This window comes from Ranitomeya imitator, chromosome 5, assembly GCF_032444005.1.
Source record: "Ranitomeya imitator isolate aRanImi1 chromosome 5, aRanImi1.pri, whole genome shotgun sequence".
NCBI lineage: Eukaryota > Metazoa > Chordata > Amphibia > Anura > Dendrobatidae > Ranitomeya > Ranitomeya imitator.
The window spans coordinates 622,697,435-622,725,049 of record NC_091286.1 but is presented as its reverse complement, the minus strand read 5'-3'; the positions used below and the strand labels follow the sequence as shown (position 1 = coordinate 622,725,049).

Sequence of the window (27,615 nt, the reverse complement as noted above, 5' to 3'; positions counted from 1 at the left end):
GATCTCAAACAGTTGAACCGCCACCTTCGGATTCGACACTTCAAGATGTAGTCTCTGCGCTCGGTGATCGCTTCCATGGAACCGGGGGGCTATCTGTGCTCTGTGGACATTCAGGATGCGTACCTGGAATATTCGTATTTGTCAACAGCATCAGAGGTTCCTGTCTGCCTGGGACAGGAGCCTACTTTCCTACCTCTCAATATGAGGCATTCTCACACTTGGTGGACGCTTTCTACCTCTATTCTGCCCGGGAGGTCATTTCTCCCCCTCCGCTGGCATGTCATCACCACCGACACCAGTCTTCAGGGGTGGGGTGCGGTCTTTCTCCATCTCACAGCGCACGGTCGCTGGAATGTTCAAGAGACCCTCCTCCCGATCAATTTCTTGGAGATCAGGGCAATCTTCCTCGCCCTCCTCCGCTGGCAGCCCCTCCTCGCGGAAAATCCGGTCCGTATTCAGTCGGACAACGCCACGGCCGTGGCTTACATAAACCACCAGGGCGGGACTCGCAGCAAGCAGATCATGAGGGAGGTGGCAAAGATTCTACGGTGGGCAGAGAACCACGTCCCCGCCATCTCAGCTGTCCACATTCCAGGGGTGGAGAATTGGGAAGCCGACTTTCTCAGCCGTCAAGGCCTCGTGTCAGGCGAGTGGTCTCTCCACCCCACCATCTTCAACCAGATTTGTCAGGGGTGGGGCGTTCCGGATGTCGACCTAATGGCCTCCTGCCTAAACCACAAGGTTCCCCAGTATGTATCCAGGTCTCGGGACCCGATGGCTGTCAGTTATGACACCCTTGTGATCTCGTGGGCCCAGTTCCACTTGCCCGATTTGTTTCCGCCTCTTCCCTTGATCCCAAGGGTCATAAAAAAAGGTAAAGGCAGAGGGGGGGGTCCCCATTCTCTTAATAGCTCCAAATTGTCCTCGGAGTGCCTGGTACGCGGAGCTAGTGAACATGCTGTCGGACGTCCCCTGGAGACTCCGAGACCGTCCGGTGGTCAGTATACTATGTGGCTGGGCAATATACTATGTGGCTGGTCAATATACTATGTGGCTGGTCAATATACTATGTGGCTGGGCAATATACTATGTGGCTGGGCAATATACTATGTGGCTGGGCAATATACTATGTGGCTGGGCAATATACTATGTGGCTGGGCAATATACTATGTGGCTGGGCAATATACTATGTGGCTGGGCAATATACTATGTGGCTGGGCAATATACTACGTGGACATGCATATTCTAGAATACCCGATGCGTTAGAATCGGGCCACCATCAAGATTTCTGGCTCTCACAGACCTGTAACTTCTTCTTTAAGAGTCTCCTCTTTCCTCCACTCATTACCTGTAGTAATGGCACCTGTTTAAACTTGTTATCAGTATAAAAAGACACCTGTGCACACCCTCAAACAGTCTGACTCCAAACTCCACTATGGTGAAGACCAAAGAGCTGTCAAAGGACACCAGAAACAAAATTGTAGCCCTGCACCAGGCTGGGAAGACTGAATCTGCAATAGCCAACCAGCTTGGAGTGAAGAAATCAACAGTGGGAGCAATAATTAGAAAATGGAAGACATACAAGACCACTGATAATCTCCCTCGATCTGGGGCTCCACGCAAAATCCCACCCCGTGGGGTCAGAATGATCACAAGAACGGTGAGCAAAAATCCCAGAACCACGCGGGGGGACCTAGTGAATGAACTGCAGAGAGCTGGGACCAATGTAACAAGGCCTACCATAAGTAACACACTACGCCACCATGGACTCAGATCCTGCAGTGCCAGACGTGTCCCACTGCTTAAGCCAGTACATGTCCGGGCCCGTCTGAAGTTTGCTAGAGAGCATTTGGATGATCCAGAGGAGTTTTGGGAGAATGTCCTATGGTCTGATGAAACCAAACTGGAACTGTTTGGTAGAACCACAACTTGTCGTGTTTGGAGGAAAAAGAATACTGAGTTGCATCCATCAAACACCATACCTACTGTAAAGTATGGTGGTGGAAACATCATGCTTTGGGGCTGTTTCTCTGCAAAGGGGCCAGGACGACTGATCCAGGTACATGAAAGAATGAATGGGGCCATGTATCGTGAGATTTTGAGTGCAAACCTCCTTCCATCAGCAAGGGCATTGAAGATGAAACTTGGCTGGGTCTTTCAACATGACAATGATCCAAAGCACACCGCCAGGGCAACAAAGGAGTGGCTTCGTAAGAAGCATTTCAAGGTCCTGGAGTGGCCTAGCCAGTCTCCAGATCTCAACCCTATAGAAAACCTTTGGAGGGAGTTGAAAGTCCGTGTTGCCAAGCGAAAAGCCAAAAACATCACTGCTCTAGAGGAGATCTGCATGGAGGAATGGGCCAACATACCAACAACAGTGTGTGGCAACCTTGTGAAGACTTACAGAAAACGTTTGACCTCTGTCATTGCCAACAAAGGATATATTACAAAGTATTGAGATGAAATTTTGTTTCTGACCAAATACTTATTTTCCACCATAATATGCAAATAAAATGTTAAAAAAAACAGACAATGTGATTTTCTGGATTTTTTTTTCTCAGTTTGTCTCCCATAGTTGAGGTCTACCTATGATGTAAATTACAGACGCCTCTCATCTTTTTAAGTGGTGGAACTTGCACTATTGCTGACTGACTAAATACTTTTTTGCCCCACTGTGTGTGTGTGTGTGTGTATATATATATATATATATATATATATATATATATATATATATATATATATATATATATATATATATATATATATATATATATATATATATATATATATATATATATATATATATATATATATATATATATATATATTATATATATATATATATATATATATATATATATATATATATATATATATATATATACACACATACACAGTTGTCTAATTAATATATATATATATATATATATATATATATATATATATATATATATATATATATATATATATATATATATATATATATATATATATATATATATATATAAATTAGACAACCAACCTCTGCCCAAATCTACAGTCTGTGCTGGTGCTCATAACTGGGATTAGCATTGTCATGTAGCTATTTGGCATGGGAAATGTGATTTTAAAGAAACCATCAAAAACAACAAAACAATATTCACCTGTACAGTCCCCCTTAACCCTACTGCTGATGGTCCAATGTCCCCGACAGGGGCTCCGGTTTATTGTCTGCAGCAATGACCTGTCATACAGCCATGTGACCCTCACAGCCAATCACTGGTATCAGCAGTCATGTGCTCTACATGCTGACATCATCAGTAAGGTCAGTGATTGGCTGCAGCAATCACTGGAATGTACGACATAGCCTCTCTGCAAGGAAGTAAACAGTCGAGCACAGAGGGGATTGATCAGGCGAGAAAGGTGTGTGTTTTTTCTTTTCAATTTTTTTTTTTTTTTTTTTACGTTTACCACATTTTTTTGCTATTTGCCCCTTTTTATAATTCTGGACAACCTCTTGGATATATTAGTTAAATTTTAACACTAAGTCATTCATTTCACACATCCTTGGTAATTACAGGATTTCATAATTTTATCACTTGTGTATTTCGACACCCCATTTTTCCGATTTGACACTCATTTCCCCCGGTCATGCAGTAATGATGTCTGTTCTGTATAGTAGGGTGTTGTTCTGCCTTTATATAAGCCAGATATGAGGGGTGATCTGTTTTTATATGCGTTAGGCTACTTTCACACTAGCGTCGGTACGGGGCCGTCGCCATGCGTCGGGCTGACGTACCGACGCAAACTGGGAACAGAAAGAACAACGTGGGCAGCGGATTAAGTTTTACAACGCATCCGCTGCCCCATTGTAAGGTACGGGGAGGAGGGGGCGGAGTTCCGGCCACGCATGCGCGGTCGGAAATGGCGGACTCGACGCACAAAAAAAGTTACATGTAACTTTTTTTGTGCCGATGGTGCGCCAAAACACGACACATCCGTCGCACGACAGATGCGACGTGTGGCAATACGTCGCTAATGTAAGTCTATGGAGAAAAAACGCATCCTGCGGGCACATTTGCAGGATGCGTTTTTTCTCCAAAACGACGAATTGCGACGTACAGCAAACAACGCTAGTGTGAAAGTAGCCTTAGATGGGTTGCTGTTCACACGAAAGGCTGCCATGTAAGACCGTCAGTAGTTTGCCAGGAGATTCCAGCAGCCGCCCGATTTTGGAAGGGATTGATTTCTTGAGGAAACAACCCCTTTATCTCTGGATCCTTTGAAGGTAAATTTCTTCTTTAACCATTGGATAGATGAAAATTGATGACTGGTCCCAACTATCCCATCTGTGTTAATGGTTTGGTGGTTAAGCCTCGGCGCAACCGCTCTGGTCACTCTCTGAGGGACATCCGTTCTTAGCTGAGCACAGTGTTTGGCGATCAGTGAGTGCTGATAACTCTTTAATGCAGTGCGAAGTCTTGTAAGACAGGTAATTTATGGTTTTCCAATCCTGATATTTCAGCATCAAGATGTTAAGGAGCACGAAAACCAATAAGGCATTGTGCACACGGTGCTTTTTTGATGCATTCTCGCAGCATTTTTCCCATTCAGAAATAGGCCAAAAATGCTATGGAATCCTTATGCCTGCTGCTAATTCAATGGCAATCCTGAAGTGCTGTGCACATGATCAGTGACTTTCCTTTGAGTATTTGCAGTGCATTTTTTTCTGCAGCATGTCACTTCTTTCTGTGTTTCTGCAGCGGTTTTCACCCATTGACTTCAATTGAGTCAGTCAAATCCGAAGCAAAAACGCAGGTATAAAAATGTTTGCAGATTTGCTGAGTTTTTGATTGCGTTTTCATGTACTTCCTATGGTGTTTCCCGCTCTGTCATCTGTGTGACAGCGTGGGAAACATCGGCGCAGATGTCGGCATGACCCCGCAGCTGTGACTGTGACCCGCAGTGGTGACATGCGGTAAAAATCATACTGTAGGTCAGAAGGCGTGGGCTGATGAAACTATTGCTCCCATTTGGCTATGTCTGCTGTCACTGGTAACAGTGACAGCTGGTGCCACTGATGGGAGACGTAGTCTCATCTAACGGCGCCTGTGCTCACAGTTTAAAAAAAAAAAAAAAGTAAAATAATTACATACGTATTCAATCAAAAATAAAAAAATCCATTCTACTCACCTTAACGCCAAATCCCCAATCCCCTCGTCTTCTAGAAAAAATAATAAACTACCATATACTCACCTGTCCGCCGTAGTCCACATAATCCCTAGTGTCCCATGGCTATCTCATGTATAGAACAGTCACATTGGGTGATGTGACTGCTCTACCCGGCCACTGGCGATACACTGATAGACTGTGGGAGCGATTACCTCCTATCACTGAGCTGCCGTGAGAGAGTTCATCGGAGTTCATAAGCTGATCAGCTCTGGTGCTCTCACTTACGGCACCGCTGCGTGAGAACTTTCTCATGGCAGCTCAGCGCTATACACTGCGGAAATGATTATGCCTGTCAGTGTATCGCCGGCTGTCTTTGAGAGTAGTCACATCAGTAACTGCTCTCAAAATAAGCAGGATCGTTGTGGGACATTATGGATTATCTTTGCTGCGGACAGGTGAAGAATATTGTGGGTTTTTATCTTATTTTTGTTGCAGGTGACGTTGGCTTCGGTGGATTAGGCATTCGGTGAGTATAGATTAATTAAGATTTATTAAAGGAGTCTGTCATCATTTCAAATAAAGGACTTTTTTCTGGGTGTGCGTTTTTTATACAATATCACTATGGGGTTACTAATGGATAGGTGTCTTATAGACGCCTCTTCATTACTAATATATGGGCTTGATGTCACCTGACAATACAAAGGTGACATCAATCCCACAAATATGAATCCTGCTTGCCACCTCTACAAAAGAAACTGGAAAGAGCGAGGCTAAGCGCCAGATTTGGCGCATCTTATAGATGTGCCTTTTTTGGGGTGGCTGAGAGCTGATGTTTTTAGTCTAGGAGACGGCCAATATTCATGGCCCCTTCCTAGGCTATTAATATCAGCCCACAGCTGTCTGCCTAGCCTTTGCTGGTTAGATTTTGTCAGTTTTTTTTCTGGGGTCCCCCTGTAAACTAGCCGGTAAAGGCTAAGCAAACAGCTGTGAGCTGATATTAATAGCCTGGGAGCTTTTATGGCTATTGGCTTCTTCCCAGAATATTAACATCAGCCCTCGGCTTTCCCTCTGCTGGTTATTAAAATTACTCGTGAGCCCACGCAATTTTTTTTCCATTTTTTTTCTTTAAAATTAACAGTTGCTGTTTGGTTACAGCCTATGTACCTTCATTCTTCTAATTCTCCAAATAGGCTGGTGACAATGTGTGCGTGTGTGTGTGTGTGTGTGTGTTTTTGTTTACTTATCGGCTTAGTAATGAGGGTGTCGGGCTGACACCTCTTCATTACTAAACATAGGCCTTGGTGTTAATGACTGCTGCTGACACCAAGCCCTAATTCCTTTACCCTGATCACTGCATCAGCATGAAAAAGGTGGTGTTGAACCAATAAATTACATCACAAAACTTTTTTATTTAAAATATCTTTATTTAGCTCAAAAAAGCCTTTATTGCTGTACAAAACGCATGCAAAAAACGTACCGCTTTTTTGCCCCAGCGTTTTTCCTGCCAAGAATGCAGAAACCTTGCAGAAATTTCTGCAAGCAAATACTCAACTTGCGCACATAGCCTAACATAGCCTACTCCCTATTCTCCAGTCAATAGGCATAAATGACACTGCTCTCTTCTGGTTCTCCTCCTATCTTTCTGACCGCTCCTTCAGTGTTTCGTTCGCTGGCTTCACTTCGTCTCCTCTTCCTCTTACTGTCTGGGTACCTCAGGGCACAGTCCTTGGACCCCTTCTCTTTTCTCTCTACACGGCCCCAATTGGATGGACCATCAGCAGATTTGGCTTTCAGTACCATCTTTGTGCTAATGACACACAACTATACACGTCATCCCCTGACCTTACTCCCGCTGTACTACAGAACGCTACTGACTGTCTGTCCGCAGTCTCCAACATCATGTCCGCTCTCTATCTGAAACTCAACCTCTCCAAAACCGAACTTCTTCTGCTCCCTAAATCTGACATTTACCTCTCCGTGGGTGGCACCGTAATAACGCCCCGGCAGCAGGCGAGCTGTCTGGGTGTTATGTTTGACATCAATCTATCCTTCATATCCCATATACAATCTCTTGCCGCTTACACCTAAAGAACATCTGTAGAATCCACCCTTTTCTCACCATGGAAACAACGAAAACCCTCAGTGTCGCCCTGATCCACTCCCGTCTGGACTACTGTAACGCTGTATTAATTGGCCTCCCACTCACTCGACTTTCCCCTCCATCCTTAATGCAGCAGCCAGAGTCGTTCACCTGGTTAATCGTTACTCAGACGCGTCCGCTCTGTGCGAGTCATTACACTGGCTGCCCATTCCTTCAAACTGCTTGTTCTCACCCACAAAGCTCTCCACAGTGCGGCACCTCCATACATCTCCTCCCTCATTTCTGTGTATTGGCCTACCCATTCTTTACGTTCTGCAAGCGACTTTCGGCTAACCTCTGCTCTAATCCGTACCTCCCACTCCTGACTCCAAGACTTCTCCCGCGCTGCACCAATCCTCTGGAATGTTCTGTCCCTAGAAATTAGGACCATCCACAACTTGCACAGCTTTAGGCACTCCCTCAAAACACAATTGTTCAGAGCAGCCTATCATGTTCCCTAATCAAAGTCCTTTTATGTGTGAGGGTAAGGTCACACAGGGTGTTTTTGCTGTTTTTTTATACTAATTTTCAGCTGCTTTTTACAGTACCAGCAAAGCCTATAAGATTTCAGACATCTCATGCACACAGTATGGTTTTTTTGTGTGATCAGTATTTTGTGCTTTGCTGCGTTTTTTCGACATAGAGCATGTCACTTCTTTCAGCATTTTTGCTGCGCTTTCTCAGCGTTTTTCACCCGTTGACTTGAATGGGTGTTCAAATAATGATACCTGCATTTTTTTCTGTGTTTTTGCTGCTGAAAATTTAAGGACATTAGCATGGACAAAGAGGGAAAAAAACGCACCAAAAACGCACCTAAACCTGCGCTTTTGGCGCAGCTTCTTTCCTGCCAAGAAGATCAGGTTTTACTGCAGAAAAAAAAAAGCAGCAAAAACGCCCCTGTGTGAACTTACCCTAAGGCTATGTTCACACTTTGCGTTGTCCTTCTGCGGGTTCTCCCGCAGCGGATTTGATAAATCTGCAGGGCAAAACAACTGCGGTTCTCCCTGCAGATTTATCGCGGTTTGTTCCGCGGTTTCCGCTGCGGGTTTCCGCCTATACTATTGATGCTGCATATGCAGCAATATGCAGCATCAATAGTAATGTTAAAAATAATAAAAATTGGTTATACTCACCCTCTGATGTCCGGATCTCCTGGACGCTGCACCCGGCGGTCCGGTTCCAAAGATGCTGTGCGAGAAGGACCCTTCGTGACGTCACGGTCATGTGACCGCGACGTCACCGCAGGTCCTGGTCGCACAGCAACTCTGACCGGACGGCCGCGTGCAGCGCTGAGACTTCAGAGGGTGAGTATAACATGATTTTTTATGTTTTAACCCCAAATATGGTTCCCAGGGCCTGGAGGAGAGTCTCCTCTCCTCCACCCCGGGTAGGAACCGCACATTATCCGCTTACTTCCCGCAACGTGGGCACAGCCCCATGCGGGAAGTAAGCGGTTCAATGTATTCCTATGGGTGCAGAATCGCAGCGATTCTGCACAAAGAAGTGACATGCTGCGGGTTTTAAACCGCTGCGTTCCCGCGCGGTTTTTCCCGCAGCATGTGCACAGCGGTTTGCGGTTTCCATAGGGTTTACATGTTACTGTAAACGCTATGGAAACTGCTGCGGACCCGCAGCATCAAAATCGCGGCGGTTCCGTGGTAAAAACCGCAAAGTGTGAATATAGCCTAAGTGTGCGTGGTCCATTCACTATCTGAGAATAATCTTCCATCAAACTCCATCGCACCCAACAGCACCACAAATACTGGCTAGTGACCAGCTCATGCGGCCTTTATCTATCCCCCACCCCCTGAAGATGGTAGCACCATCATCGTAAATACACACCGGTACTTTGTATCTCCCCCACCTCATTGTAGATTGTAAGCTCTCATGAGCAGGGTCGCCTTACTTTGCTTTAATTATTGTATTATCTTTAACGTTGTTCCCTATGACTGTTGTGTATGAATTGATGTACTGTAAAGTGCTGCGGAATATGTTGGCGTTATATAAATTAAGATTATTATTATTAACACTTCTGCGTTTTTTGGGGCAAAAATGCAGCAAATCCGCAATCAATTTTTAAACCTGCGTTTTTATTAGGCTGTGTGCACACAATGCGGATTTAGTGCAGATCTGCAGCGTTTTTTTCCGTGCAGAAACGCTGCAGATCTGCACTGTGATTTACAGTACAATGTAAATCAATTGAAAAAAAAAAAAATCAGTGCGGAATTGCTGCGGATTTAAAAGAAGTGCATGTCACTTCTTTTGTGCGGATCTGCAGCGTTTCTGCACCTTTCCATGATAGAAATTCGCAGTGGCAAAATCCGCACAAAATCCGCAACAATTCCGCAGCAATTCCACACAAAATCCGCATGAAAACCGCAGCAAATCCACAGCTGCGGATTCTGCCAGGAGATGTGGATTTTGTGCAGAAAATTCTGCACCACTTTTCCTACGTGTGCACATAGCCTTATAGCATTTATGACTGACTTCATTGAAGTCAATGGGTGAAAAAAACGCTGCTGAAAGAGTTTACATGCTTCAGATATAAATCTGCAAATCAGAAATAAGCAGCATAATCATAACCTTCTATTAATCTCACCATTACGGTCTCTGTACTGACATGTTGTGAGGAGCTTCATTTAATTCCTGGTGGGATATCACTCTGCTCAGAAACATATGGTACGAACATAATGAACCATAAAGTGGGTACATCTCAATAAGTGATTCTTAATGGCGATGAAGAGTGGATCTTGATTGAAGACACTGATTCCAGGCGGTGTCCTACATCCACCAATGCAGCCGCAGAGATTAATGCGGTTCTGTACCCTAAGTGTGCGTCCACATGAGATGTTCAGAGTATGGGTAAAGGTATTAGATATTTCAATAATTGGATTCAGTTTTTTCTTTCAGGCCTCTGGCCTCCTGGTATATAGCATCCTTCCCTTTCCCCCCTCGGTGTATGACATCCGGCCCCCGGGCACCCTGTGTATGACATCCTGGCTCCCTGTGTATGACATCCGGCCCCCGGGCTCCCTGTGTATGACATCCGGCCCCCGGGCTCCCTGTGTATGACATCCGGCCCCCGGGCACCCTGTGTATGACATCCTGGCTCCCTGTGTATGACATCCGGCCCCCGGGCTCCCTGTGTATGACATCCGGCCCCCGGGCTCCCTGTGTATGACATCCGGCCCCCGGGCACCCTGTGTATGACATCCTGGCTCCCTGTGTATGACATCCGGCCCCCGGGCTCCCTGTGTATGACATCCGGCCCCCGGGCACCCTGTGTATGACATCCTGGCTCCCTGTGTATGACATCCGGCCCCCGGGCTCCCTGTGTATGACATCCGGCCCCCGGGCACCCTGTGTATGACATCCGGCCCCGGGCTCCCTGTGTATGACATCCGGCCCCCGGGCTCCCTGTGTACGACAGCCGGCCCCCGGGCACCCGGTGTATGACATCCTGGCTCCCTGTGTACGACATCCGGCCCCCGGGCTCCCTGTGTACGACATCCGGCCCCCGGGCACCCTGTGTATGACATCCAGCCCCCGGGCACCCTGTGTATGACATCCGGGCTCCCTGTGTATGACATCCGGCCCCGGGCTCCCTGTGTATGACATCCGGCCCCCGGGCTCCCTGTGTACGACAGCCGGCCTCCGGGCACCCTGTGTATGACATCCTGGCTCCCTGTGTACGACATCCGGCCCCCGGGCTCCCTGTGTACGACATCCGGCCCCCGGGCACCCTGTGTATGACATCCGGCCCCGGGCTCCCTGTGTATGACATCCGGCCCCCGGGCTCCCTGTGTACGACAGCCGGCCCCCGGGCACCCGGTGTATGACATCCTGGCTCCCTGTGTACGACATCCGGCCCCCGGGCTCCCTGTGTACGACATCCGGCCCCCGGGCACCCTGTGTATGACATCCGGGCTCCCTGTGTATGACATCCGGCCCCGGGCTCCCTGTGTACGACATCCAGCCCCCGGGCACCCTGTGTATGACATCCGGGCTCCCTGTGTATGACATCCGGCCCCGGGCTCCCTGTGTATGACATCCGGCCCCCGGGCTCCCTGTGTACGACAGCCGGCCCCCGGGCACCCTGTGTATGACATCCTGGCTCCCTGTGTACGACATCCGGCCCCCGGGCTCCCTGTGTACGACATCCGGCCCCCGGGCACCCTGTGTATGACATCCGGCCCCCGGGCACCCTGTGTATGACATCCGGCCCCGGGCTCCCTGTGTATGACATCCGGCCCCCGGGCTCCCTGTGTATGACATCCGGCCCCCGGGCTCCCTTTGTATGACATCCAGCCCCCGGGCACCCTGTGTATGACATCCGGGCTCCTTGTGTATGACATCCGGCCCCCGGGCTCCCTGTGTATGACATCCGGCCCCCGGGCACCCTGTGTATGACATCCGGGCTCCCTGTGTATGACATCCGGCCCCCGGGCTCCCTGTGTATGACATCCGGCCCCCGGGCACCCTGTGTATGACATCCGGCCCCCGGGCTCCTGGTGTATGACGTCCGGCCTCCCGGTGTATGACGTCCGGCCTCCCGGTGTATGACGTCCGGCCTCCCGGTGTATGACGTCCGGCCTCCCGGTGTATGACGTCCGGCCTCCCGGTGTATGACGTCCGGCCTCCCGGTGTATGACGTCCGGCCTCCCGGTGTATGACGTCCGGCTTCCCAGTGTATGACGTCCGGCCTCCCGGGGTATGACGACTGCCTCCCCGGTGTATGACGACTGCCCCCTCCCGTTGTATGACGTCTGGCCTCTTGGTGTATGTCATCTGGTTTCCTTGTGTATGACATCCGGCCCCCCGGTGTATGTCATCTGGTTTTCCTGTGTATGATATCTGGCCCCTGGCCTCCCGGTGCATGACATCTGGTTTCCCTGTGTATGACATCCGGGTATGATATCCGGCCCCCCACCATGCCGTCTGTCTTTATTAATGTTTGATAGAGCAGCTGGTGGTAAAGAGCACGGTCCTGTAATCGGAGCCATTGGTGTAACAAATCATTGCATGATGTTTCTTCCCTCCGAAACCTCCCCCCGTCACCTGTAAAGTCACCACCGCTGGCCTCTGGAGCAGAGGAACCATGTTCTGTGCAGTAACGGATCACACTTTTCTATCTGGTGTCTGATGGAGTCTGGGTTGGGTGAATGCCAGGAGAACGTTGCCTGTCTGCCAGCTGTGAAGGTTGGTGTATGAGGTGGTTTATTGAGGTTTGGCCTAAAGACCCTTGAGTTTCAGTGAAAGGGAATCGTAATGTTACAGCATAACAAGATGTTTTGGATAATTGTAGCGTCCAACTTCGTGGGAACAGATTACATAAAGGCCTTTTCTGTTCCCCCAGCGCACAGTCCATAAAGACATGATTGGGGGAGATTGTTGAGAAGAACATGATCGGCCGCACAGGGCCAGGACCTCAACCCCATCCAGCACCTTTGGAGTGAAATAGAGCTGAGATTTTATCCTGACCTCTTTTAGCTGAACTGGCCAAAATTTGCTCAGACCCTTCCAAAATCTTGCAGAAATTCTTCCCAGAAGAGAGTTGAACTCTATGGATGTAGAACGGGAGGTCATACAAGCTCCTGTAGGTGTGATATGTACAAGTCCCAGTACTTTTGTCCATCTGCTGTCTAGAGAAATGTGACACGGATTTCACTCTCTGCATTACAAAGTGAGAAAATCTGTGGTGCACTGAGGATTTAGTCTTCACCGCAGGTCATTCCAAATTTTTATACATCCTGTCGATGAGATTTGGTTAAAATCTCATCCACTTTGCTCGTACGCTCTGGTCGAAAAATTTGTACAAATCAAACTCCCCAGCCATTTATTCACACAAATCCAAGCATAACGGTGTGGAGGATTTACATTCATTCTGTGACCCTATAATGAGGCTAAACAAAGGTTAGCAGAGGCGATTCGTTTTTGTCATGGGGGCTTCAAAGATGGACCCTCAGGCACTGCATGGCAAAAATTAGGTAATGAAAACCAAAACCAGTTTTTCTTATTTTCAATTTTATGGCTTTTCCTACATTTTATTTTACATTTTTACAGAACGTGCCCCTCCTGGGAGTTCATTTTTGTTCTTTTGAGGAACAGCCCTGGCCCTATAGCGGGAGTATCTCCAGGAAGAATACTTACTGTGTATTTTTATTATTCCATTTTTTGAGAAGGATTTATAGTTTACCGCATATTGTGGTTAAAATGAAGTGCGGGAAATAACGGGCCCGCCGGGAGAGCTAGTGCTCCGTATATTTAACAAGCTGAGGGGATCGCTTTCTTCCAGGCATTTTGGTGGTACTAGCGGGGGGCCATAATTCTTAGTGCAGGAAACGTAAACCTCTTCCCACTGACAGAAGGCACGAGTGCTCAAGTGGCCGCCTGAAAGGAAATCTTGGCAGACGTCCTGCGGAGGCTGATGTGATTGATGGGAATCCATACACAGAGGAAGCGCTGGCAAAGCATTAAAGAAGGAATAGTCTTCAATTATATATTGTGTTGCCGTCACCGGATTTGGCGTGTAGTCACCGCATGAAATTGTTCTCTTCCAGGGTGTGAACATCAGGTCCTGTAACTTTACCACCATAGCTGCATGTGCCCCACTCGAAATGTAGACCGTCTGGTGATCCCCTGATCACTGCGAGAGCGGGAGCTAACACCATCGGCTTATATCTCATGGCGGGATCCCGTGGTGCGTCCTTTGGGGCCCTCATCCAACTCTATACCATGCAACGCAATTGAGGGGTGCGCATAGGTTATGTGTTCCTCCGAGAAGCCCAAATGCAGGCTGGTATTTATAGGGAACCATGATCTTCACTACATGCTACAATATTTAAGGAGTAACCATCATTTTTATTTTGTTTTCTCCATAAATCAATAGTACACTTGAAAATAAGAAACTTTGAAATATATCTTATCAGAGAAATCTGCTTCTTTCTCCTTCAGGACTGGTCATTCATTCTCAAAATTCTCAATTCACGTGTAAAATCTGTCTTCAGTTAATACAAACTTTCCCATTGCTGAGAGGACAGTTGGTGCTCATAGAGTTCTATGGAGATCTGTACTTGACGTTTCAGGAGAACTTTCTGCAGAATGTCTGTGCTTTATATCCCGATGCTCCTGTTTTATAATCCTCCATGTTCAAATGCAATTATTATTATTATTATTTTTTTTTTTATCTTCAGCAAACCTAGACGCCATGTTGTCAGAGTATGACGTTATCTCATTGTCTGGCATCCAGCAGCACTCCATCCGAAAACGGGATTTGGAGCCGCAGTCTCAGGTGGAGAGGATGGTGGACTTCACTGCCCTGCACAGGTAATCCAGATCGGACCCACCTTCCCATGCTGGGATTACATGGCCTAACGTCTGCGCCTGACCCAGTAGAGATTTGATGTATAGCGGTGGGGGAGAAGCTCTTGAATACGTCCAGTGAGTAGAAGTGTAGACGAAAGAGGGCACCTGTGTACTTGGTGCACCCTTGGTGTGGCCGAGCGACCCGGTGCACCATTCCACCCCTATATGTTGAAGGACAGTGCTGTCTGTGGCCCTCTCTTCCCTCTGCTGTGGCCGCTCGCTGCACTCCTGCGCCCTAAAGAGCAGCCTCAGAGAGAGGAGAAGAGGGCTGTGTGTATGTCCGAGATTTCTCTGTAGACCGCGCTAGCTCCGGGCAAGCCAGCACTGTGAATCAACACACAGGAAAGCAACTGCATGCAAAATCTGGGGGAGGGGCAAGTGTCCTAATTAGCATTTTGGATGAAAAAGAATGTTCGTCAGAATGGAGTGACAAATTAATAAATTAAAGGTATGTTTATTATAGGGGCCAAGTTTCCTCTATGGTCCCTTTTTAAAACATATCTGACCGACTTTTATCGGTTTAGTGAAGAAAAATAAATTGTAGTAGAGGTTTTTCCACCTATTATTCACCATCATAAGCCACGCATCCTGCTGAGTCTACTATCCTAATTGCATCCCACTCCCATCCTAAAAATGGCCACAGAATGGTGGATATATGATGAGACCCCTAAAAAAACAACACCCTGCCCTGGTGCAACTTTCCCCTATATCTATGACCTGGACAACCATAAATTGAACTGATCAGTCATCTTCGTACCGGTTTCTTTCCAGTGACATGCAAAGGGTTAGAAAATAACTTTAAGAAGGTTTATATATATATATATATATATATATATATATATATATATATATATATATATATATATATATATATATATATATATATATATATATATATATATATATATATAAAAAAAATCTAAATATTTTTGTATTTTTAGGCATTTTAAATTGTACCTAACCTCAGATGCCGAACATCTCTCTGAAAATCTGAAGGCTGTTGTGCTGGATGGGAACGGCAAAGGAAAGGAGTATCACGTAAAGCGCTCCGACTTCTTCACTGGGCATGTAGTTGGTGAGTGCCATGGCAGACCTTACTGCAACCACTAAATTCCGATCAAGGGGTCCAAAATAAACAATATGAAATCGAGCACAGAGACCGCTCGCATGTAGGAGATTCCCTGTATCCGGAGCAGTTTTCAGAACCCTATAGCATGTTTTTGATAGTATACGTATCTCTATCTCCATCATTATTTTTGCAATTATTTTGGCCCTTTTGACTGTTTTTGTAATTTTTTTTACTGATGTGTTCTGTTTTGTCTCTTTTTGCAGGGGAGCACAATTCGAAGGTCATAGCGCACATTGGTGATGGTGATTTTACAGCACGGATCTCGGCAGATGGCGACGAATATAACATTGAGGTAGGACTTGTCCACATTTCCATTCGCCAGCTTCTATTGTTTTGCTTGTTCTCCTGTCGTGACTTTAGTAAAAAATTACCATCACATTTCTGGAACATATTGGTGTTTTTTTTTTTTTTTTTAAGTCTGGTTGATTTTCTTCTGTTATTCCTCCTGCAAATTTATGAATACATTTTAAAAAAATGTTGTGGGTGTGTCTGTACACCGTCTGACATTATTTGCACTGATTGGTCAGAATCAGTGACACGCCCCCAGCTGTCTTGTATTTGTACATTTGAAGGAGGAATAGCAGAGGAATAGCACAACCCAGAGTTCTGAGAAAACATGCTGCAGACTTGAGAATTGCAAAACACAGACATGAGGGCAGGCGACAAGTCCTTTTTCATCCCAATTTTCCATGTGTATCAATATCATTTACTAAACGTACGTTTAATATGACTAGCTCTCACAGTCCTTGTGGTTCCCAGGCCATCATGTCTGCAGAACCAAATTCTATGTAGATTTATTAAACTTTTTATTTATGGTTGTTAGAAAAAATGAGTTATACCTAGGCACACTTGTTTCTCCCCAGTGTATATGGATTTACAAATACAGTTTTTCACTTTTTTCTTACTTTTCTTTCAGCCACTGTGGAGGTTTACTGGGAATGCCTCGAGAGATAATCTTTTGGTCTACCGATCCGTTGACATCAAAGAAGTGTCCCGTCTCCAGTCCTCCAAAGTGTGTGGTTATGTCAGTCCTGAACAGGATCTCTTTAGAAATCAGGAGTCAAAAGAAACTCACAAAGGTACTGCTTAAAACTCTTTAAAGAGGTCCTGTTTTGGGGTTTATTCCTTCTGATTGCCTGAGTATTCTGTTTCTGTTTAGTATTTTTTATTCTTTTTAATCCACCATATGGTTACAAAATTAGGGGTTTATTTATTGTTTTTATGGTCTCTCTAAGGATGTGAAGGGTTCACAGGATACTTTTGCAGAGCAGCCTAAAGGCATGCCCCCGAGGATCCTGTCAACCACTTCACCCTTGATAAAGACCATAAAAAGCATGAAATAAAAAGCCCATATTTTTGTATGGCCGATTTAACAAAAAAATGGAATCCCCTGAGAGCAGTGGGAGTAAAACCGGTGCAAAAACTCTCCACTTTTGACCTGATGACAAGTTCTCTTTAGTATGTGAATTTGGATAAATAGACAGCAGGTACAGAGTATCGGACTATTGTCCATAACAACTATAAAATACCTGCAGTAAGTTCTCCGATCTGGTGGGAAGTCTTTTGAAAGAGACCTGTTGGTGCAAGTATCCCTACCTGTCCAGCTTATTCTAAGTCCACGGTGTTAGTAAGGGAATTGCTGCCTGTGTGTGGAGTGACGGCTATTGTAGTTTATCCCAATATAACTATCATGAAAGAACTAGATGAAGGCGGTAATGTCACAATGGGGGCAGGCATGCGGCGCTGTTGTTGCCTAATGGCATCCTGTGATAATCTAATGACTTTTGCATCAGGGGACTCATGTGCTTGACGCTTACGCTTGTATGTGTTATTTTTGTCCCAGTGATGCTGTTGCTCTTCAAGAGTCTCATTTGCCCTTTGTTGTCTTCGACGTTGTGCCTTTGCTGCTTTCCTTTCATTGTCATTGGCGTACTTTTTAGGAGGAGCCATGTTGGCATTGATATTTGCTTTTTAAAGGGGTTTTCCCACGAACAAAAGTTCATTTGTGTCTGACCGTATACCGAACATACCACAGCTCGTGGGCAGGGGAGGAAGCAAAAGACAATACTGACATTACAGCAGGGGATCACAGAGGATACATTTTGTGAGGTAAAATATTTTTTAAAAACACTCAGTAAAATATTTTACCTCACAAAATGAATCCACTGTGATCCCCTGCTGTAATGTCAGTATTGTCTTTTGCTTCCTCCCCTGCCCAGGAGCTGTGGTTTTCTCCGCACACGATCAGACACAGAAAATTTTTCAAATGAAATTTTGTTCTTGGGAAAACCCCTTTAACCCCTTCATGACCTTGGGATTTTTCGTTTTTCCGTGTTCGTTTTTCTTTATCGCCTCTCATTGGGGGACACAGGAACCATGGGTGTATGCTGCTGCCACTTTCACTCCCCTCCTTCCCAGAGCCATAACTTTTTTATTTTTCAGTGAATTTGGCCATGTGAGGGCTTATTTTTTGCGGGACGAGTTGTACTTTTGAACGACATCATTGGTTTTAGCATGTCGTGTACTAGAAAACGGGAAAAAAATTCCAAGTGCGGTGAAATTGCAAAAAAAGTGCAATCCCACACTTGTTTTTTGTTTGGCTTTTTTGCTAGGTTCACTAAATGCTAAAACTGACTTGACATTATGATTCTCCAGGTCAGTACGAGTTCATAGACACCTAATATCACTAGGTTATTTTTTATCTAAGTGGTGAAAAAAAATTCCAAACTTTGCTTTAAAAAAAAAAAAAAAAAAAAATTGCGCCATTTTCCGATACTATAAAAAAGCAAGAAATAAAAAGCCCATATTTCTGGAACTCTATGACCGATTTAAGAACATAAATGGAATCCTGTGGGGGCAGCGGGAGTAAAATCGGTGCAAAAACTCTCCACTTTTGACATAACAGGTTCTCTTTAGTATGTGAATTTGGATAAATAGACAGCAGGTACAGAGTATCGGACTATTGTCCAGAACAACTATAAAATACCTGCAGTAAGTTCTCCGATCTGGTGGGAAGTCTTTTAAACGAGACCTGTTGGTGCAAGTATCCCTACCTGTCCACGGTGTTAGTAAGGGAATTGCTGCCGGTGTGGAGCGACGGCTATTGTAGTTTATCCCACAAGTACAGAGGAGGTCGTCACTGGGTAGTAAAGCTCTTACCATGGCACATTGATAATTTTTAGCAGACACACTGCTGTATATACATCACATAGCAGACACACTGCTGTATATACATCACATAGCAGACACTGCTGTATATACATCACATAGCAGACACTGCTGTATATACATCACATAGCAGACACACTGCTGTATATACATCACATAGCAGACACACTGCTGTATGTACATCACATAGCAGACACACTGCTGTATATACATCACATAGCAGACACACTGCTGTATATACATCACATAGCAGACACTGCTGTATATACATCACATAGCAGACACTGCTGTATATACATCACATAGCAGACACACTGCTGTATATACATCACATAGCAGACACACTGCTGTATATACATCACATAGCAGACACTGCTGTATGTACATCACATAGCAGACACACTGCTGTATATACATCACATAGCAGACACACTGCTGTATATACATCACATAGCAGACACTGCTGTATATACATCACATAGCAGACACACTGCTGTATATACATCACATAGCAGACACTGCTGTATGTACATCACATAGCAGACACTGCTGTATATACATCACATAGCAGACACTGCTGTATATACATCACATAGCAGACACACTGCTGTATATACATCACATAGCAGACACACTGCTGTATATACATCACATAGCAGACACTGCTGTATATACATCACATAGCAGACACTGCTGTATATACATCACATAGCAGACACACTGCTGTATATACATCACATAGCAGACACTGCTGTATATACATCACATAGCAGACACTGCTGTATATACATCACATAGCAGACACTGCTGTATATACATCACATAGCAGACACACTGCTGTATGTACATCACATAGCAGACACACTGCTGTATGTACATCACATAGCAGACCCTATGTGATATATAATACACAAAAAACAAACGAACAAAAAGTGCTATGCGTCTCATTTTTTCCTAGTGTATGTATAATGTATGTATGTGTATCTATATATATATATATAAAATTGCCTAAGGGTTTTTCCGTCTTTCTGTCTGTCTGTCTGTCTGTCTGTCTGTCCTGGAAATCCCACGTCTCTGGTCGAGGCCGCCAGGCCTCGACCAATCGGTGACGGGCACAGCAACGATGATGTCATAAAGGACGTAGATATCCCGCATCTGATTGGCCTCGACCAATCAGCAACGGGCACAGTATCGACGTGGATGTCATAATGGTTGCCATGGCGACGATGATGTGATAAAGGTTGCCTTGACCAATCAGCGACGGGCACAGTCTGCCGCGAATTCTGGAATCATCATTGTCCATATACTACGGGGACATGCATATTCTAGAATACCCGATGCGTTAGAATCGGGCCACAATCTAGTATATCTATATATATAATTGTCTAAGGGGTACTTCTGTCTTTCTGTCCTTCTGTCACGGAAATCCCCGCGTCGCTGATTGGTCTCGCCAGCTGCCTGTCATGGCTGCCGCGACCAATCAGCGACAAGCACAGTCCGATTAGTCACTCACTACTCCCCGCAGTCAGTGCCCGGCGCCCGCATACTCCCCTCCAGTCACCGCTCACACAGGGTTAATGCCAGCGGTAACGGACAGCATTATTCCGCGGGTAACACACTCCGTAACCGCTGCTATTAACCCTGTGTGACCAAGTTTTTGCTATTGATGCTGCCTATGCAGCATCAATAGTAAAAAGATCTCATGTTAAAAATAATTTAAAAAAAAACAAAAAAAACCTGCTATTCTCACCTTCCATAGTCCGACGATGCGCTCGCGCCTGCCGCCAGCTTCCGTTCCCAGAGATGCATTTTGAAATTACCCAGAAGACTTAGCGGTCTCGCGAGACTGCTAAGTCATTTGGGTAAGTTCGCAATGCATCCTGGGAACGAAAGATGGCGGCAGCCGCGCTCGGTTCGCTGGATCCCGCTGGCAGGTGAGTATATAACTACGGTATTTTTTATTTTAATTATTTTATTTAACAGGGATATGGTGCCCACACTGCTATATACTACGTGGGCTGTGTTAGATACCGCTTGGCTGCTATATACTACCTGGCCAGTGTTAGATACTATGTGGGCTGTGTTCTATACTGCGTGGGCTGCGTTATATACTACGTGGCTGTGCTATATACTACGTGGGCTGTGTTCTATACTGCGTGCTATATACTACGTGGCCACTGTCAAATACTATGTGGGCTGTGCTATATATTACGTGGGCTGTGCTATATATTACGTGGCCAGTGTTACATACTATGTGGCTGTGCTATATACTACATGGGCTGTGTTCTATACTGCGTGCTATATACTACCTGGCCACTGTTAAATACTATGTGGACTGTGCTATACATTACGTGGCCAGTGTTACATACTATGTGGCTGTGCTATATACTACATGGGCTGTGTTCTATACTGCGTGCTATATACTACCTGGCCACTGTTAAATACTATGTGGGCTGTGCTATACATTACGTGGGCTGTGCTATATATTACGTGGCCAGTGTTACATACTACGTGGGCTGTGTTATTTACTGCGTGGCCTATATTCACACATCGGGTATTCTACAATATGTATGTATGTATATAGCAGCCACATGGTATATAGCACAGGTCACGTAGTACTGCTATATACTACGTGGCCTGTGCTATATACTATGTGGCTGCTATCTATATATATAATTGTCTAAGGGTTTTTCCGTCTGTCTGTCTGTCCTGGAAATCCCGCGTCGATTGTGGCCCGATTCTAACGCATCGGGTATTCTAGAATATGCATGTCCCCGTAGTATATGGACAATGATTATTCCAGAATTTGCGGCAGACTGTGCCCGTTGCTGATTGGTCGACTCAACCTTTATGACATCATCGTCGCCATGGCAACCATTATGACATCTACGTCGATACTGTGCCCGTCGCTGAATCAGAAACGTGGGATTTCTACGTCCTTTATGACATCATCGTCGCTGTGCCCGTCGCCTGGCGGCCTCGACCAATCAGGGACGCGGGATTTCCAGGACAGAAAGACAGACAGACGGAAAAACCCTTAGGCAATTATATATATAGATAGTTTACAATGGTGATGTCATAATGGTTGTCATGGCGATGATGATGTCATAATAAGTTGCAATGGTGATGTAATAATGGTTGCCATGGTGATGATGTCATAATAGGTTGCAATGGTGATGGCATAATGGTTGCCATGGCGACGATGGCATAATGGGTTGCAAAGGTGATGTCATAATGGCGGCCTCGACCAATCAGCGACGGGCACAGTATCGACGTAGAAATCCCGCGTCTCTGGTCGAGGCCTGGCGGCCTCGACCAATCAGCAACGGGCACAGCGACGATGATGTCATAAAGGACGTAGAAATCCCACGTTTCTGATTCAGCGACGGGCACAGTATCGACGTAGATGTCATAATGGTTGCCATGGCGACGATGATGTCATAAAGGTTGCCTCGACCAATCAGCGACGGGCTCAGTCTGCCGCGTATTCTGGAATCATCATTGTCCATATACTACGGGGACATGTATATTCTAGAACACCCGATGCGTTAGAATCGGGCCACAATCTAGTATACATATATACATACATATTCTAGAATACCCGATGCGTTAGAATCGGGCCACAATCTAGTATACATATATACATACATATTCTAGAATACCCGATGCATTAGCATGTCGTAATGGTTGCCATGGCGACGATATAATGGTTGCCATGGCGACGATCATGCAATAATAGTTTGCAATGGTGACGATGATGTCATAATGGTTGCCATGGTGACAATTATGTAATAGGTGGTGATGGTTACGTCATGATGGTTGCCATGGCGACAATGTCAGAATGGTTGCCATGGTGACGACTGTCATAATGGTTGCCATGGTGACGACTGTGTTATAAGGGTTGCCATGGTGATGTCATAATGGTTTCCATGGTGACGATGAAGTCATAATAGTTTGCAATGTTGATGTCATAATAAGTTGCATGGCGACGATGTCAGAATGGTTGCCATGGTGATGATGTCATAATGGTTGCCATGGTGACGATCATGTCCTAATAGGTTGCAATGGTGACGACGATATAATAATGGTTGTCATGGTGACGACGATGCCATAGTGGTGTAATAATGGTTGCCATGGCGACGATGTCATAATAGGTTGCAATGGTAATGTCATAATAGGTTGCATTGGTATTGAAAGATAGGAGACAAAAAAAGCGCAAATAGGGTCTTATCCCCAGGATTGTTCTTAATCAATTGTGAGAGAACTGCTCACCTGGTAGTACACAGTACAAGCGTGTAGTTGTCAGCTGCTGCAGATCCACAGGTCGGCGTTGCGACCTCTCAGAACCGTTATAATAAATGAAATGTGGATTACATCTGCGCTGCTGCGACAAATAATAGATCCAGATATACTGTTAGGGTGTTCGGGTGGTTTATTCAACGCGTTTCGAAGCTCAAAGGCTTCTTCTTCAGGAAGTTTCCACACATAGATATATCGCAGCAGCGCAGATGTAATCCACATTTCAACAATAGGTTGCATTGGTGATGTCATAATGGTTGTCATGGTGACGGTCATCATAATAGGTTGCAATGGTGATGTCATAATGGTTGCCATGGTGACGACGTTGTCATAATAGGTTGTAATAGTGATGTCATAATGGTTGCCATGGCGCCGATGTCATAATAGGTTGCAATGGTGGTCATAATTGTTGCCATGGTGACGATGATGTTATAATAGGTTGCAATTGTAATGTCATAATAGTTTCCAGTGGTTGCCATGGTGACGATGTCATAATGGTTGCCATGGTGGTGATCATGTCATAATAGGTTACAATGGTGATGTCATAATGGTTGCCATGGTGACAATATCATTATGGTTGTCATGGCGATGATGATGTCATAATAGGTTGCAAAGGTGATGTCATAATGGTTGCCATGGTGGTGATGATGTAATGGGTTGCAATGGTGATGTCATAATGGTTGCCATGGCGACGATGGCATAATAGGTTGCAATGGTGAGGTCATAATGGTTGCCATGGCGACTGTCATAATGGTTGCCATGGAGATGTCATAATAGGTTGAAATGACGATGTCATAATAGGTTGCAAAGGTGACGATGTCATAGTAGGTTGCAATTGTGATGTCATAATGGTTGCCATGGCGACGATGTCATAATGGTTGCCATGGTGATGATGGCATAATAGGTTGCTATGGCGATGTCATAATGGTTGCCATGGTGATGTCATAATGGTTGCCATGGTGACGATGATGTGATAATGGTTTCCATGGCGTCTGTCATAATAGTGAGCGATGGTGGTCATAATGGTTTCCATGGTGACGATGTCATAATAAGTTGTCATGGCAACGACGATTTCATAATAGTTTTCAATGATGATGTCATAATGTTTGTCATGGCAATGATTATGTCATAACTAGATTGTGGCCCGATTCTAACGCATCGGGTATTCTAGAATATGCATGTCCCCGTAGTATATGGACAATGATGATTCCAGAATTCGCGGCAGACTGTGCCCGTCGCTGATTGGTCGAGGCAACCTTTATGACATCATCGTCGCCATGACAACCATTATGACATCTATGTCTACAGACAGACGGAAAAACCCTTAGACAATTATATATATATGCCATAATGGTTGGCATGGTGACTATGATGTCATAATAGGTTGCAATGGTGATGTCATAATGATTGCCATGGTGACGATGATGTCATATGTTACAATGGTAATGCCATAATGGTTGCCATGGTGACGATGTTGTAATAGGTAGCAGTGGTGAGGATGATGTCATAATGGTTGCCATGGTGACGATGATGTAACATAGTAACATAGTTAGTAAGGCCGAAAAAAGACATTTGTCCATCCAGTTCAGCCTATATTCCATCATAATAAATCCCCAGATCTACGTCCTTCTACAGAACCTAATAATTGTATGATACAATATTGTTCTGCTCCAGGAAGACATCCAGGCCTCTCTTGAACCCCTCGACTGAGTTCGCCATCATCACCTCCTCAGGCAAGCAATTCCAGATTCTCACTGCCCTAACAGTAAAGAATCCTCTTCTATGTTGGTGGAAAAACCTTCTCTCCTCCAGACGCAAAGAATGCCCCCTTGTGCCCGTCACCTTCCTTGGTATAAACAGATCCTCAGCGAGATATTTGTATTGTCCCCTTATATACTTATACATGGTTATTAGATCGCCCCTCAGTCGTCTTTTTTCTAGACTAAATAATCCTAATTTCGCTAATCTATCTGGGTATTGTAGTTCTCCCATCCCCTTTATTAATTTTGTTGCCCTCCTTTGTACTCTCTCTAGTTCCATTATATCCTTCCTGAGCACCGGTGCCCAAAACTGGACACAGTACTGCATGTGCGGTCTAACTAGGGATTTGTACAGAGGCAGTATAATGCTCTCATCATGTGTATCCAGACCTCTTTTAATGCACCCCATGATCCTGTTTGCCTTGGCAGCTGCTGCCTGGCACTGGCTGCTCCAGGTAAGTTTATCATTAACTAGGATCCCCAAGTCCTTCTCCCTGTCAGATTTACCCAGTGGTTTCCCATTCAGTGTGTAATGGTGACATTGATTCCTTCTTCCCATGTGTATAACCTTACATTTATCATTGTTAAACCTCATCTGCCACCTTTCAGCCCAAGTTTCCAACTTATCCAGATCCATCTGTAGCAGAATACTATCTTCTCTTGTATTAACTGCTTTACATAGTTTTGTATCATCTGCAAATATCGATATTTTACTGTGTAAACCTTCTACCAGATCATTAATGAATATGTTGAAGAGAACAGGTCCCAATACTGACCCCTGCGGTACCCCACTGGTCACAGCGACCCAGTTAGAGACTATACCATTTATAACCACCCTCTGCTTTCTATCACTAAGCCAGTTACTAACCCATTTACACACATTTTCCCCCAGACCAAGCATTCTCATTTTGTGTACCAACCTCTTGTGCGGCACGGTATCAAACGCTTTGGAAAAATCGAGATATAACACGTCCAATGACTCACCGTGGTCCAGCCTATAGCTTACCTCTTCATAAAAACTGATTAGATTGGTTTGACAGGAGCGATTTCTCATAAACCCATGCTGATATGGAGTTAAACAGTTATTCTCATTGAGATAATCCAGAATAACATCCCTCAGAAACCCTTCAAATATTTTACCAACAATAGAGGTTAGACTTACTGGCCTATAATTTCCAGGTTCACTATTAGAGCCCTTTTTGAATATGTTATCATATGTTGTCATATGTTACAATGGTAATGCCATAATGGTTGCCATGGTGACGATGCTATAATGGTTGCCATGGTGACGATGTCATAATGGTTGCCATGGTGACGATGTCATAATAGGGTGCAATGGTGATGTCATAATGGTTGCCATGGTAATGATGTCATAATATGTTGCAATGGTGATGTCATGGTTGCAATGGTAACAATGTCATAATAGGTTGTAATGTTGATGTCATAATGGTTGCCATGGCGACGATGTCATGATGGTTGCCATGGCGACAATGATCTAATAGGTAGCAATGGTGAGGGTGATGTTATAATGGTTGCCATGGTGACGATGTCATAATGGGGTGCAATGGTGATGTCATAATGGTTGCCATGGTGACGATGATGTAATAGGTTGCAATGGTGATTTCATAATGGTTGCCATGGTGACGATGATGTCATAATAAGTTGTCATGGCGACGATGTCATAATAGTTTGCAATAGTGATGTTATAATGGTTGCCATGGTGATGTCATAATATTTTGCAATGGTGATGTCAAAATGGTTGCCATGGTGACGATGTCATAATAGGTTGCAATGGTGATGGCATAATGGTTGCCATGGTGACGATGTCATAATAGGTTGCAATGGTGATGTCATAATGGTTGCCATGGCGACGATGTCATAGTAGGTTGCAATGGTGATGTCATAGTGGTTGCCATGGTGATGATGTCATAATAGGTTGCAATGGTGATGTCATAATGGTTACCATGGTGACAATGTCATAATAGATTGCAATGGTGATGTCATAATGGTTGCCATGGTGACTGTCATAGGTTGCAATGGTGATGGCATAATGGTTGCCATGGTGACGATCGATAATGTCATGGTTGCCATGGTGATGATGTCATAAGAGGTTGCAATGGTGATGTCATAATGGTTGTCATAGCAAAGATGTCTTAATAGGTTGCTATGGTGGAGTCATAATGGTTGCCATGGCGACTATGTCATAATAGTTAGCGATGGTGATGTCATAATGGTTTCCATGGTCACGATGTCATAAGTTTTCAATGGCGATGTCATAACGATTGCCATGGTGATATCATAATAGGTTGCAATGGTGATGTCATAATGGTTGCCATGGTGATATCATAATAGGTTGCAATGGTGATATCATAATGGTTGCTATTGTGACAATGATGCCATAATTGCCATGGCGACGATGTCATAATAGTTTTTAATGGTGATGTCATAATGGTTGCCATGATGACGATGTCATAATAGGTTACAATGGTGATGTCATAATGGTTGCCATGGCGACGATGTCATGATGGTTGCCATGGCGACAATGATCTAATAGGTAGCAATGGTGAGGGTGATGTTATAATGGTTGCCATGGTGACGATGTC

The 27,615-nt window shown here is 45.0% G+C and overlaps 1 protein-coding gene across 3 annotated transcripts in view; it reads left to right on the top strand.

The window, feature by feature from the left end:
- Window positions 1-27,615, top strand: part of ADAM17 (ADAM metallopeptidase domain 17) — a 102,768-nt gene that overhangs the window by 7,501 nt on the left and 67,652 nt on the right. For 2 of the 3 annotated variants that reach the window (XM_069728076.1, XM_069728075.1), the window contains exons 3-6: window positions 14,485-14,617; window positions 15,598-15,731; window positions 15,989-16,077; window positions 16,702-16,864. In XM_069728076.1, coding sequence (XP_069584177.1) covers window positions 14,485-14,617; window positions 15,598-15,731; window positions 15,989-16,077; window positions 16,702-16,864 — 519 coding nt within the window. The remainder of the gene's footprint in view (window positions 1-14,484; window positions 14,618-15,597; window positions 15,732-15,988; window positions 16,078-16,701; window positions 16,865-27,615) is intronic. The other variant, XM_069728078.1, reaches the window with a different exon arrangement.